We start from the raw sequence: 12,933 nt of genomic DNA, 5'->3' as shown, positions 1-12,933 counted from the left end.
TCTGGGAGAGAGAGTACAGTACTATTCAAAGAGTGAGATATTATTGGAGAATCTGAGGATTGTGATGATCTCTGGTGTTGTTAAAATAGGGCCTTGTCTTGAACAGTCGTATATGGGAAGAAGTGCTGCTGGAGGCAGGCAGGTTGCTGTGCAGAAGTTGTGCTTTTACTTACAGTAGAAGATGGTGGTGCACAGATCCAATTGGCAATATTTACAAATAATTAAAACTATACATGCACATTTATTGAGACATGGATTGTATATGTGTGCCATTCAGAGGGTGAATGGGCAAGACATAAGATTTTTGTGCTTTTGAACGAAGGATGGTAGTAGGTGTCAGGCGCACCAGTTTGTGTCAAGAACTGCAATGCTGCTGGGTTTTCACACTCAACAGTTTCCTGTGTGTATCAAGAATGGTCCACCACCCAAAGGACATCCAGCCAACTTGACACAACTGTGGGAAGCATTGGAGTCAACATGGGCCAGCATCCCTGTGGAACGCTTTCAACACCTTGTAGAGTCCATGCCCCAATGAATTGAGGCTGTTCTGAGGGCAAAAGGCGGTAGTGCAACTGAAAATTAGAAATGTGTCCCTAATTTTTGGTATAGTCAGTGTATAAAAGTAAGCAGACATGATCTTAATCAGAATCCGTTCACAAAGGAAACACCATTTTATTCACAATTCACAGTCGATGCAAAGTAGTGAAATCCAGGTAGTTCACGTACTCTAGCCTAGAACGTTATACAGGAACAGGACATTAGAAACAGACGAGACGCTCCAAGAACTATCAGAAAAGAAAATACACTTGATAGATAGAGTCTTGCAAATGTTCATGTGTATGTAGTTTAACTTGGGAAAACAACATCTAACATGTTCAATGCAAAAACAAAACACTCTCATTTGGCAGGAGAGCGCACTATGGAGAGATGTGCCTAGTGTGTCTTGGGCACAATATGCACCACAGTAGACACATGTCATATGGAATCAGGGAAACATATTTCAATTTTAAATGTGAAAATAGATCATGAAAATCAATCATTTGTGCTTCATAAAATATAGGTTGTGCAGGAAATGACTCTTTAGTCCAGACACTGGGTGAGAGAGTAGGTATGCTATTCAAAGAGAGATTCTATTGTTGGAGAAGCTGAGGATGGTGATTTAACACTGGTATGACAGAGTGCAAAAACTGAAGCAGTGGTCACAAGAAAATGTATAAGGGACTCCCTCTATTTTAAATACAGTAACTATGAGCTCATAGGATTCAAAGGTTCATAGACCCTCCCCTCTGGTCTACTCACCATCACTGTGACTTGGCCCCACAGAGGGATAGAGGGAGGTCACAGATGAGTAATGTCTTCTAGAGACCTCTTCCAACCCAGTCAATAGCACCCGTGTGTGAGCCTACATTGTAGTGTGGCCCAAATGAAGGATGACTGTGTCTCAGTGAATATGAAGTCCAGCTAGGAACTCTTTTAACATTTGGTACTCAGAAGCTGAGAGGTTAGACATGCAGTACAGGCCTGTAATAGCCTCTGTCTTTATGGGGTGATCTCTTATAGTTATCAATATAACATGCTCGTTATACCCTCTACCGCAATGTATGTGTGTGTGTTTCCTTGTAAATCTTGGTACAGGACAATATGTGTGCGCCTATATTTGTTCATGTCAAACTGTGTGTGTGTGTGCGTGCATATGCGCATATGTGTGTGTGTCCCTCTGGTCTGTCTCTCTGTGATGAACCTGTTCACAGCAGGATCCCAAAGCAGACACTTCTTCTCATGCTATTAATGCCCCTGCAATCTGTCTCCCGTCATAAATAGTACTACTGTAGGACGTAGACACACACACACACACACACACACACACACACACACACACTGAAACGCACACAGCTGAGTGGCTATTACATGCAAGGGCAGGAGGAGCGGTGCATTGAAAAATGAAGAGCACATTTTTCATCTTCTTTGCACTCTTGCAGCCTCTATAGTAAAACGTTATGTCCCTCTTCTCTCCCTGATGTTGCAGTGCCTACACTGAGCCTTTCCCAGTGAACCATACTCCAGCAGGGCTCTCAGCTGAGGAGGACCATGGACGTACCTCAGAGGAGGAGGAGGAGGGAGGAGTGGAGCATGGCTACGACAAACAGGTGAGACATCTAGCAGGAAAGACAATAGACTATGTCATTTTATGAACATGTATTAAGTCACAGGTTTCACAGATCTTCAAAGATTTGGGAATAAAACGGTTATGAGCTAATTTTTCTAAGATGGATGACCTTTACTTGTATTATCCACAAAATAATATTTAACTTGGCTACCATATTCAATGATGTGACTCACTTTCTGTACACCTCCAGGTTCCTCCTTCTTTCTATTCAATCAGCCATTTTATAGCAGCCCAGAGATGGACCCCACCCCATCCCTCTGCCACAATAATATCAGCCTGGCTCTGGCCACGTGACTCACACTTCCTTGTTTTATTTTTCATCAAAAGGAGAGAAATAGTTGAGCCAGTCCCAGGAACAGTTCTCTGGATAAAAGTGGGGTTTGGTCACATTCTAAGGAAGTGAGGATCAACATACTAGTCCGGTTATATTTGTACGCTCTTCTGGTTTAGTAAAAAACTAGAAGAGTAAGACTAATGGCCATAATTCCCTAAAATGTGTTCATGTTTATTTTAGGTCCTAGAGGTTAAGAGGCTAGTGATTACCCTCTAAATCAATGGGGAGCATCGTTGTCGCCACGAACACAGCCAGTCAGCCTCTCATACATAATGCATCTAAATTTAAACCTGTGTATTTGAAAAAGCTTTCTCGTCTATGCTCCACACTAATGAAACAATCAGTCTTATTTTGACAGCAGAAAATCTAAAACAATCTGAATTTGCTTTTCCTCAATCTCCTGTTCCCCACGTAGCTGTTGCTATTTATGTGTCACAGGAATAAGTGCACACATAGAGCCTTTTAACATCAGCTCTGTTCATTCATCTCATGCTACTTTCCCTTCTGTCACGCAGATTGATGGGCGATCCAGAGCCTTCTACGTCGCCAAAGAGCTGGTGGATTCTGAGAGACTGTGAGTAACTCTTTTAATGTATTCAAAATCCTCCCTGCTTTCGTCAGGCCATTCACCACCTCTCTTGTTCTCTCTCTTTCTCTCCTGTCTTCCCTCTCTGTCCTCTTCATCACTGTTTTCACAAATTCATTGAGCAGCATCCACAGCAACCCAAACTGACAGACAATTATATTTAAACCATAAAGCACGAGAACCCGGGGATTATTGTGTGATAACTCCCAACTAAGGACTGTTCTTAGGCCCGAAGGGAAGCCGAGAGCCGGGTAACGGCCCTTAGGAGGGCCTTATTTATTTTATAAAATGGTTGCCAACATATAGTAAATGTGTTTTATTTCTTCCTTCCAACAGACGATATAGCCCAGGCAAAAACCAGTTGTTCATTCTGAAGTTGCTAAACAAACAGGCCGGTCGTTATTCTATTATCATGTTTTGACCAATGATCTATCTTGGCACTACCCCACCATTCTAAAAAATATTTAGGAAACTATAGAAATGCATTTATGAATGTTTTTGCCATGTTTATTATATTACAGACACCTTAATGCATACTTTTAAAAGTTCTACTGTTACTGTCCCCACTACAACAACAAAATACTTAAACACATGTCATTTTCTCCTTTGAATTGAAATACTGTAGAATTCCATGAATTCCTTTGGAGGACTGCTCTTACTGGGTAGTGCCAATATGGCTGACTGGGGGCTTCAAAGACTCTCACTTGCCAGTACTTAAGCACCCGGAATCCAGGGTTTATTTACATCATTGGTTTTGACCCAGTCTTTCATTCTATTCATTCCACTTTGTTATGCTAAACAAGTCATTGGCATGTAGCTAGCTACCAGAGGGTCAATGATGACGAGAGACAAGACATTCAATCAATAATTATTTAATAAATATAAATAGGGAACAACAACTTCAGAAAATAATGATTTAATAAATAATTTATAAATAGGCAATTGTCGAGTCAATTCTACTGTATTAGTTCCCGTATGTTTGTTTATTCCATGTGTAACTCTGTGTTGTTGTATGTGTCAAACTGCTTTGCTTTATCTTGGCCAGGTCGCAGTTGCAAATGAGAACTTGTTCTCAACTAGCCTACCTGGTTAAATAAAGGTGAAATTTAAAATTTAAAATAAGATAGCTATGGAGGATAGCTAGGCTAACATTGTTATGCTAGCCAACTAAAGCTAACACACAATCACATCAATCAGCTGAAGTGACAGCAAACTATGTGCCTATTCATTTGTTTTACCTTTGTTTTTATTACCAATTCTTTGGATATATCCATTATAATGATCCTGATAAGTGAATTCGCCTGGATCAGAGAAGCTGTCAGTCTAGTGAAGTTCATATGCGTGCCACAGTGGAGATTGCAAAAAATATATATAATAATGCTTGATGTTGCACAGGTCAGATAGGCACACAGCAAGGCTTATATAACCCCCACTGCACCAAACCAATTCATGTCTAGATGTTTCTAAGTTTATATTAAGTTTATGCATGCCTGGCTGGGCAGTGGGGCAGTGGGACAGTGGAAGCGCATTGATACTTGACATTTAATAATGGTAATCATTTTACTATACTGAACAAAAATATAAATACAACATGCAACAATTTCAAAATGTTACTGAGTTAAAGTTCATATAAGGAAATCAGGTTGATGGATTATCTTGGCAAAGGAGAAATGCTCACTAACAGGGATGTAAACAAATTTGTGCACAACATTTGAGAGACATTTCTGAGATATTTTATTTCAGCTCATGAAACACGGGACCAACACGTTACATGTTGTGTTTATAATTTTGTTCAGTATATGTAAATCATGGGAAAGACTTTGCACCTTGTTCTTTTATATCTTGTTATAATCTCCTACTATGTCTGAATGGATGTGTGAATGGATTCCCATTCAAGCTGACAATACAATATCACTAATTCTCTCTTGTTGTTTTTCAGACATGTAAAGGCCCTCAAGCTCCTTCAAGAGGTAAGATAAACAAACTGATCAACATCACTGTCAGTGAACAGACTAGAATGTATTCTGGAAAAAGCCCTCTGAACACTACAATTAAAGGTCCCAAAAGCCATTGATAACATCACTTCCTGTGTGTCTGCTCCTTGGTTTGTGGTGGTTCTCTCCAGCTGTCAGCCTGCACTGTGCTCAGGTTTATCAGTGTTGTTCCAGCTAGGTTGACTTCCTCGCCTTGACAACTTAGGCTGGTCAGCCCAGGGGTAGTCAGCCAGAGGATGACGCAGAAACGTACGCACCAGGCTTTGTTTTGGATGTCCTTGCACAAGCGCTCAGGCACAACCAAATTCGTTGACACCAGGGTACCTGACAAAGGTCAGGAATAGGTCAACATTTTATTCAGTTATGCCTATTGTAACTTCACCTCTTCAATAAAAATGTTGGTACAAGATGGCAAGGGGATTGGTTCTTTGTACAAGTTGTCCTGGGCAGGAAATACAGCAGAAGGAGACATTTTGAATGAGGGCAGTGCAGTGAGGAGAACAAAGGGTTGAACTGTTGATTCCCAGAGGTCAGTGATGCATCAAACACAGAAGTGTCATTCCTCTCCATTATTCTGTTCTGCATGTCAGAGTAAGTGTCCAGTCCAGACCCCATCAGGGTTGGCTGAAAGATGGACATATCCCAGTAAGGCACTGAAGCTCAACCTTCACATTTAGGATAGATTGAATGTGGTACTCTGAATAATGAATCTGATCCCATTTTGTTCTCAGAAGAATGTTGTATGTAGAGCTGGTGTGTGGTTGCTTGGATAGTTGGAACCTGACAGGTTGAATCCAGACAGGTTGAATCTCATCATTCATACTGGATACCCTTGAGCAAAGGCACAACCTGAATTAGTTAGTTAGGTATAGACCCATGATTTATGATTGTTTCATTTGAAAGCTGTAGTCTATGCAATTTGATCCAATTAAACACGCTGAGTGATACATTTACTCTCCACTCTAATGATCGTACTCTATATCATTATTATACTTGGTTTGTTAGATACTATAGTGTAGACATAATGATATTTATGGGATTTTTTTGTTTCTTTGTTATGAGTCTTTCATGTGAAGATCATGAACATTCTTATTGTCTTTATGTTTGTTTTTTCATTTATTCTTAATCCTGCACACTTCCCATGTTTTTTTATTTTTTTTATTTATTTTTTATTTCACCTTTATTTAACCAGGTAGGCTAGTTGAGAACAAGTTCTCATTTGCAACTGTGACCTGGCCAAGATAAAGCATAGCAGTGTGAGCAGACAACACAGAGTTACACATGGAATAAACGATTAACAAGTCAATAACACAGTAGAAAACAAAGGGGGGAGTCTATATACAATGTGTGCAAAAGGCATGAGGAGGTAGGCGAATAATTACAATTTTGCAGATTAACACTGGAGTGATAAATGATCAGATGGTCATGTACAGGTAGAGATATTGGTGTGCAAAAGAGCAGAAAAGTAAATAAATAAAAACAGTATGGGGATGAGGTAGGTGAAAATGGGTGGGCTATTTACCAATAGACTATGTACAGCTGCAGCGATCGGTTAGCTGCTCAGATAGCTGATGTTTGAAGTTGGTGAGGGAGATAAAAGTCTCCAACTTTAGCGATTTTGCAATTCGTTCCAGTCACAGGCAGCAGAGTACTGGAACGAAAGGCGGCCAAATGAGGTGTTGGCTTTAGGGATGATCAGTGAGATACACCTGCTGGAGCGCGTGCTACGGATGGGTGTTGCCATCGTGACCAGTGAACTGAGATAAGGCGGAGCTTTAGCTAGCATGGACTTGTAGATGACCTGGAGCCAGTGGGTCTGGCGACGAATATGTAACGAGGGCAAGCCGACTAGAGCATACAAGTCGCAGTGGTGGGTGGTATAAGGTGCTTTAGTGACAAAACGGATGGCACTGTGATAGACTGCATCCAGTTTGCTGAGTAGAGTGTTGGAAGCCATTTTGTAGATGACATCGCCGAAGTCGAGGATCGGTAGGATAGTCAGTTTTACTAGGGTAAGCTTGGCGGCGTGAGTGAAGGAGGCTTTGTTGCGGAATAGAAAGCCGACTCTTGATTTGATTTTCGATTGGAGATGTTTGATATGAGTCTGGAAGGAGAGTTTGCAGTCTAGCCAGACACCTAGGTACTTATAGATGTCCACATATTCAAGGTCGGAACCATCCAGGGTGGTGATGCTAGTCGGGCATGCGGGTGCAGGCAGCGATCGGTTGAAAAGCATGCATTTGGTTTTACTAGCGTTTAAGAGCAGTTGGAGGCCATGGAAGGAGTGTTGTATGGCATTGAAGCTTGTTTGTAGGTTAGATAGCACAGTGTCCAATGACGGGCCGAAAGTATATAGAATGGTGTCGTCTGCGTAGAGGTGGATCAGGGAATCGCCCGCAGCAAGAGCAACATCATTGATATATACAGAGAAAAGAGTCGGCCCGAGAATTGAACCCTGTGGCAGCCCCATAGAGACTGCCAGAGGACCGGACAGCATGCCCTCCGATTTGACACACTGAACTCTGTCTGCAAAGTAATTGGTGAACCAGGCAAGGCAGTCATCCGAAAAACCGAGGCTACTGAGTCTGCCGATAAGAATATGGTGATTGACAGAGTCGAAAGCCTTGGCAAGGTCAATGAAGACGGCTGCACAGTACTGTCTTTTATCGATGGCGGTTATGATATCGTTTAGTACCTTGAGTGTGGCTGAGGTGCACCCATGACCGTGGGATTCGAGATGGTCAGTGACCTGTTTGTTGACTTGGCTTTCGAAGACCTTAGATAGGCAAGGCAGGATGGATATAGGTCTGTAACAGTTTGGGTCCAGGGTGTCTCCCCCTTTGAAGAGGGGGATGACTGCGGCAGCTTTCCAATCCTTGGGGATCTCAGACGATATGAAAGAGAGGTTGAACAGGCTGGTAATAGGGGTTGCGACAATGGCGGCGGATAGTTTCAGAAATAGGGGTCCAGATTGTCAAGCCCAGCTGATTTGTACGGGTCCAGGTTTTGCAGCTCTTTCAGAACATCTGCTATCTGGATTTGGGTAAAGGAGAACCTGGAGAGGCTTGGGCGAGGAGCTGCCGGGGGGGCGGAGCTGTTGGCCGAGGTTGGAGTAGCCAGGCGGAAGGCATGGCCAGCCGTTGAGAAATGCTTATTGAAGTTTTCGATAATCATGGATTTATCGGTGGTGACCGTGTTACCTAGCCTCAGTGCAGTGGGCAGCTGGGAGGAGGTGCTCTTGTTCTCCATGGACTTCACAGTGTCCCAGAACTTTTTGGAGTTGGAGCTACAGGATGCAAACTTCTGCCTGAAGAAGCTGGCCTTAGCTTTCCTGACCTTAGCTTTCCTGACCCTTTCCTGACTGACTGCGTGTATTGGTTCCGGACTTCCCTGAACAGTTGCATATCACGGGGACTATTCGATGCTATTGCAGTCCGCCACAGGATGTTTTTGTGCTGGTCGAGGGCAGTCAGGTCTGGGGTGAACCAAGGACTGTATCTGTTCTTAGTTCTGCATTTTTTGAACGGAGCATGCTTATCTAAAATGGTGAGGAAGTTACTTTTAAAGAATGACCAGGCATCCTCAACTGACGGGATGAGGTCAATGTCCTTCCAGGATACCCGGGCCAGGTCGATTAGAAAGGCCTGCTCACAGAAGTGTTTTAGGGAGCGTTTGACAGTGATGAGGGGTGGTCGTTTGACTGCGGCTCCGTAGCGGATACAGGCAATGAGGCAGTGATCGCTGAGATCCTGGTTGAAGACAACGGAGGTGTATTTGGAGGGCCAGTTGGTCAGGATGACGACTATGAGGGTGCCCTTGTTTACAGAGTTAGGGTTGTACCTGGTGGGTTCCTTGATGATTTGTGTGAGATTGAGGGCATCTAGCTTAGATTGTAGGACTGGCGGGGTGTTAAGCATATCCCAGTTTAGGTCACCTAACAAAACAAACTCTGAGGCTAGATGGGGGGCGATCAATTCACAAATGGTGTCCAGGGCACAGCTGGGAGCTGAGGGGGGTCGGTAGCAGGCGGCAACAGTGAGAGACTTATTTCTGGAGGGAGTAATTTTCAAAATTAGTAGTTCGAACTGTTTGGGTATGGACCTGGAAAGTATGACATTACTTTGCAGGCTATCTCTGCAGTAGACTGCAACTCCTCCCCCTTTGGCAGTTCTATCTTGACGGAAGATGTTATAGTTGGGTATGGAAATCTCTGAATTTTTGGTGGCCTTCCTGAGCCAGGATTCAGACACAGCAAGGACATCAGGGTTAGCAGAGTGTGCTAGAGCAGTGAGTAAAACAAACTTAGGGAGGAGGCTTCTGATGTTGACATGCATGAAACCAAGGCTTTTCGATCACAGAAGTCAACAAATGAGGGTGCCTGGGGACATGTAGGGCCTGGGTTTACCTCCACATCACCCGCGGAACAGAGAAGGAGTAGTATGAGGGTGCGGCTAAAGGCTATCAAAACTGGTCGCCTAGAGCGTTGGGGACAGAGAATAAGAGGAGCAGGTTTCTGGGCATGGTAGAATATATTCAGGGCATAATGTGCAGACAGGGGTATGGTGGGGTGCGGGTACAGCGGAGGTAAGCCCAGGCACTGGGTGATGATGAGAGAGGTTGTATCTCTGGACATGCTGGTTGTAATGGGTGAGGTCACCGCATGTGTGGGAGGTGGGACAAAGGAGTTATCAGGGGTATGAAGAGTAGAACTAGGGGCTCCGTTGTGAACTAGAACAATGATAACTAACCTGAGCAACAGTATACAAGGCATATTGGCATTTGAGAGAGACATACAGTGAGGCATACAGTAATCACAGGTGTTGAATTGGGAAAGCTAGCTAAAACAGTAGGTGAGACAACAGCTAATCAGCTAGCACAACAACAGCAGGTAAAATGGCGTTGACTAGGCAACGGGGCCGACAGATAAAACATAAACAAGCAGAATGGAGTACCGTGATCAATGGACAGTCCAGAGTGCATCAGCTATGTAGCCAAGAGATCAGTGTCCAGGGGGCAGCGGTGGATGGGGCAGGGAAGCTGGACTGGCGAGTGTTATCCAGGTTGAAAAAAGTTAACAATGACTAAATAGCTTGTAGCTAGTTAGCTGGTTAGCTTCTGGAGGTTCTTGAGTGTGTTCTAAAAATTAAAAATAATAGCGATTCCGTATCACATTGGGTGAGGCAGGTTTCCGGAAAGGTATAAACAGATTAAAAATCAAGAAGAGATAGAAAGTAAATATGGGTCCGGTGAGTGTTTGGGACGCGGCGATTCAGACGGTTAGCAGGCCTGTGCTAACAAGCTAACAGTTCGTAGGCCCGGGCTAAACAAGCTAGCAGTTAGCAGGCCGAATTAGCAAGCAGGGAGATAGCGAGGGCTAGAGAGTTAGCCTTTGGGGGACGTCGCGATGGGGTGAGTCTGTTTATTCCTCTTCATGCGGTGACATCGATAGACCGGTCGTGGGCCCGGGTATTGTAGCCCAGGAGTATGCTACGGTGGTAGCACAGGTGCGCTGGCCGGGCTAGCTTCACGCTAAGTGGGTGGAAACGCTAGCCAGGAGTAATCATCCGGGGTTGCGGTTTAGCTAGATAGTTGTGAAGATCCAGCTGAAAAATGTTCCGTTTGCGGTGGGAATCCGGGGATGAATCCGGGGATGAAAAATAAATAGGTCCGTTATGCTCTGGTTAGAGTCGCGTTGTTCGAACTGGCGAGAGCTTTCCGAGCTAAAGGTTAGCTGAAGACCGCTAGCATAGCTGGTGGTTAGCTGGCTAGCTTCAGTTGAGGGGTTCCGGTTCCGAAGTAAATATAAATACTTTAGGAAAAATAGCTACATTGGGTGAGGCGGGTTGCAGGAGAGTATTTGGAAGCTTAGGTTTAGCAAAATGTTTTTAAAGAGATATGCGAAGAAAAATATGTAAAAAACGAAAAAGAAACGATATATACAAGGGACACGACGCGACAGGACGACTTACTGCTACGCCATCTTGGAAGAATACTGAACGCAGGTAGTTTAACCTTGGGTTTTTACCTTCACAATAATGTTATTATTTAAGCTACTTGTCCCTCATACCCAGAGCCGCCTCTTCCTGTAGGCAGACTATGCACTGTGTGTGGGGTCCTGTGTCAGCTAGGGGGTCCCTGATCAAATAAACTAAATTTACTGTTGAGTTAGAAAAGCAGTATACACAAAGTGTCATTTTGAAATTTGGTAGTACATTGGCAGGTCTCCTCTTTTTATGTCAGTCACCGACAGTCGCTCAATGATCTAATTTCAGATTTTGATTGCTAAATAAGGTAGTAATCTAGCCAGCTCTCTAAACCTTGTAGGCCTAATTATCACCAAATTACCCACTAAGCACACAGGGCATGTGCCCGGGGGCCCTGACCTCCACAGGGCTGCCATTGATTTTGTTAGTCACTCTCACATAGATATCATTGTACCCGGCTCCACAAGGGGGCAAAAGGGGGCTTAGTCCCCTCAGTTGAAACGTGTGCCCAATACATTTTAATTTTATGTTCCAATGTAAAAATAGCATTATTACTCAGCTTGTTTAATTGTTATTTTACTGCTGCTCTTTAATTACTCGTTACTTTTATTTCTTATCCATACTCATCCATACTTATCCATACTTATGAATACTTTCTGAAGGCACTGTAATTCTTATCCATATTTTATTTTCTTATTCGGCGCAAATTCTATTTTTCTTATTTGAAAAATGCGTGAGTGACAGGTTGGCATAAAATCTGTATCTGCGCTGTATCAGCACAATGGACATAACTCTCTGTGATGTGTGTAGGGGGGCTATGGAATGCCACTGGGGCGCAGGGTTTCTGTTAGCCTCTAATTGCCGGCTTTTGGACGATAAAATAAATGAAAAGCCGATAAATAAAATAGTTGCCGGCCAAATTGTTGGGGGCTGCCCTGCTGCAGAGGAGAGAGAGAGGTGAGAGAGGAGGTGAGAGAGGAGGTGAGAGAGGAGGTGAGAGAGGAGCCTTGGCCTAGGCTACTGTTGATTTCTAAGATGGAGGCCTTTTTCATTGAAGTTAAAAGAAAGTTAGAGAGTATGCTATTAGGGCCCCACAATGGAGGTGTCATAATACCCCAAAAACCTAGTGGTCAAACAGGGAAATGGTACCTATCATTTTTCCCACGGGGAATTTTAGAAACACTTCAAATGAGGGCTGTGTTTCGTGTACACCTACCCTGGCATGACATTTTGATAACCATTTAAATCTCTCGGACAATGTGACTTTTATCAATATATTCAGATTAATTTACTCGCAGATTTTGAAATGCTAATTAGCATCAAAGTAGACATCATACAAGACTACAAATCCCTGCAATCTCCTGTACGTCATGTCTAGCAAACATCTTAGCTAACAGGTATTGTGTACACTTGCACAAGACAGTTCAAAGAATTGTCAGTTTAAAGAAATTTAGCCAATCTATCCCATTACAAAATGTAACTAACTTTAGATAATTAACCCAGAGATCATTTTTTTAAGATTATATTTTTTGGGGATAATAGATTGTGGCTTCTATCAGTGTAATTGTCTGCATCATTTCCAATCCCCCATATATTTTTTGTAAATATATATACAGTATATATATATTATGTTTAATATATATATATAAATATTTTAAATGTGTTTTCCTTCTTTATTATTTTCCCTTAACCCTGCCACCCCTCCCCTAATTGGAGTGAACTAATTAAATATATTTTCCTTCTTTATTATTTTCCCTTAACCCTGCCACCCCTCCCCTAATTGGAGTGAACTAATTAAATATATTTTCCTTCTTTATTATTTATGTGAACCATACAAAACACCAATATAGAAATATTGAACTAGAACA

General features: G+C 42.9%; 1 protein-coding gene across 3 annotated transcripts in view; it reads left to right on the top strand.

The window, feature by feature from the left end:
- Positions 1–12,933, top strand: part of LOC112219321 (FYVE, RhoGEF and PH domain-containing protein 5) — a 58,561-nt gene that overhangs the window by 15,976 nt on the left and 29,652 nt on the right. For all 3 annotated transcript variants that reach the window (XM_042295453.1, XM_042295452.1, XM_042295451.1), the window contains exons 3-5: positions 2,027–2,147; positions 3,017–3,075; positions 5,027–5,057. In XM_042295453.1, the coding sequence (XP_042151387.1) occupies positions 2,027–2,147; positions 3,017–3,075; positions 5,027–5,057 (211 nt within the window). The remainder of the gene's footprint in view (positions 1–2,026; positions 2,148–3,016; positions 3,076–5,026; positions 5,058–12,933) is intronic.

This window comes from Oncorhynchus tshawytscha, linkage group LG02 (assembly GCF_018296145.1).
Source record: "Oncorhynchus tshawytscha isolate Ot180627B linkage group LG02, Otsh_v2.0, whole genome shotgun sequence".
NCBI lineage: Eukaryota > Metazoa > Chordata > Actinopteri > Salmoniformes > Salmonidae > Oncorhynchus > Oncorhynchus tshawytscha.
This window is presented reverse-complemented; position numbering and strand designations above follow the sequence as displayed.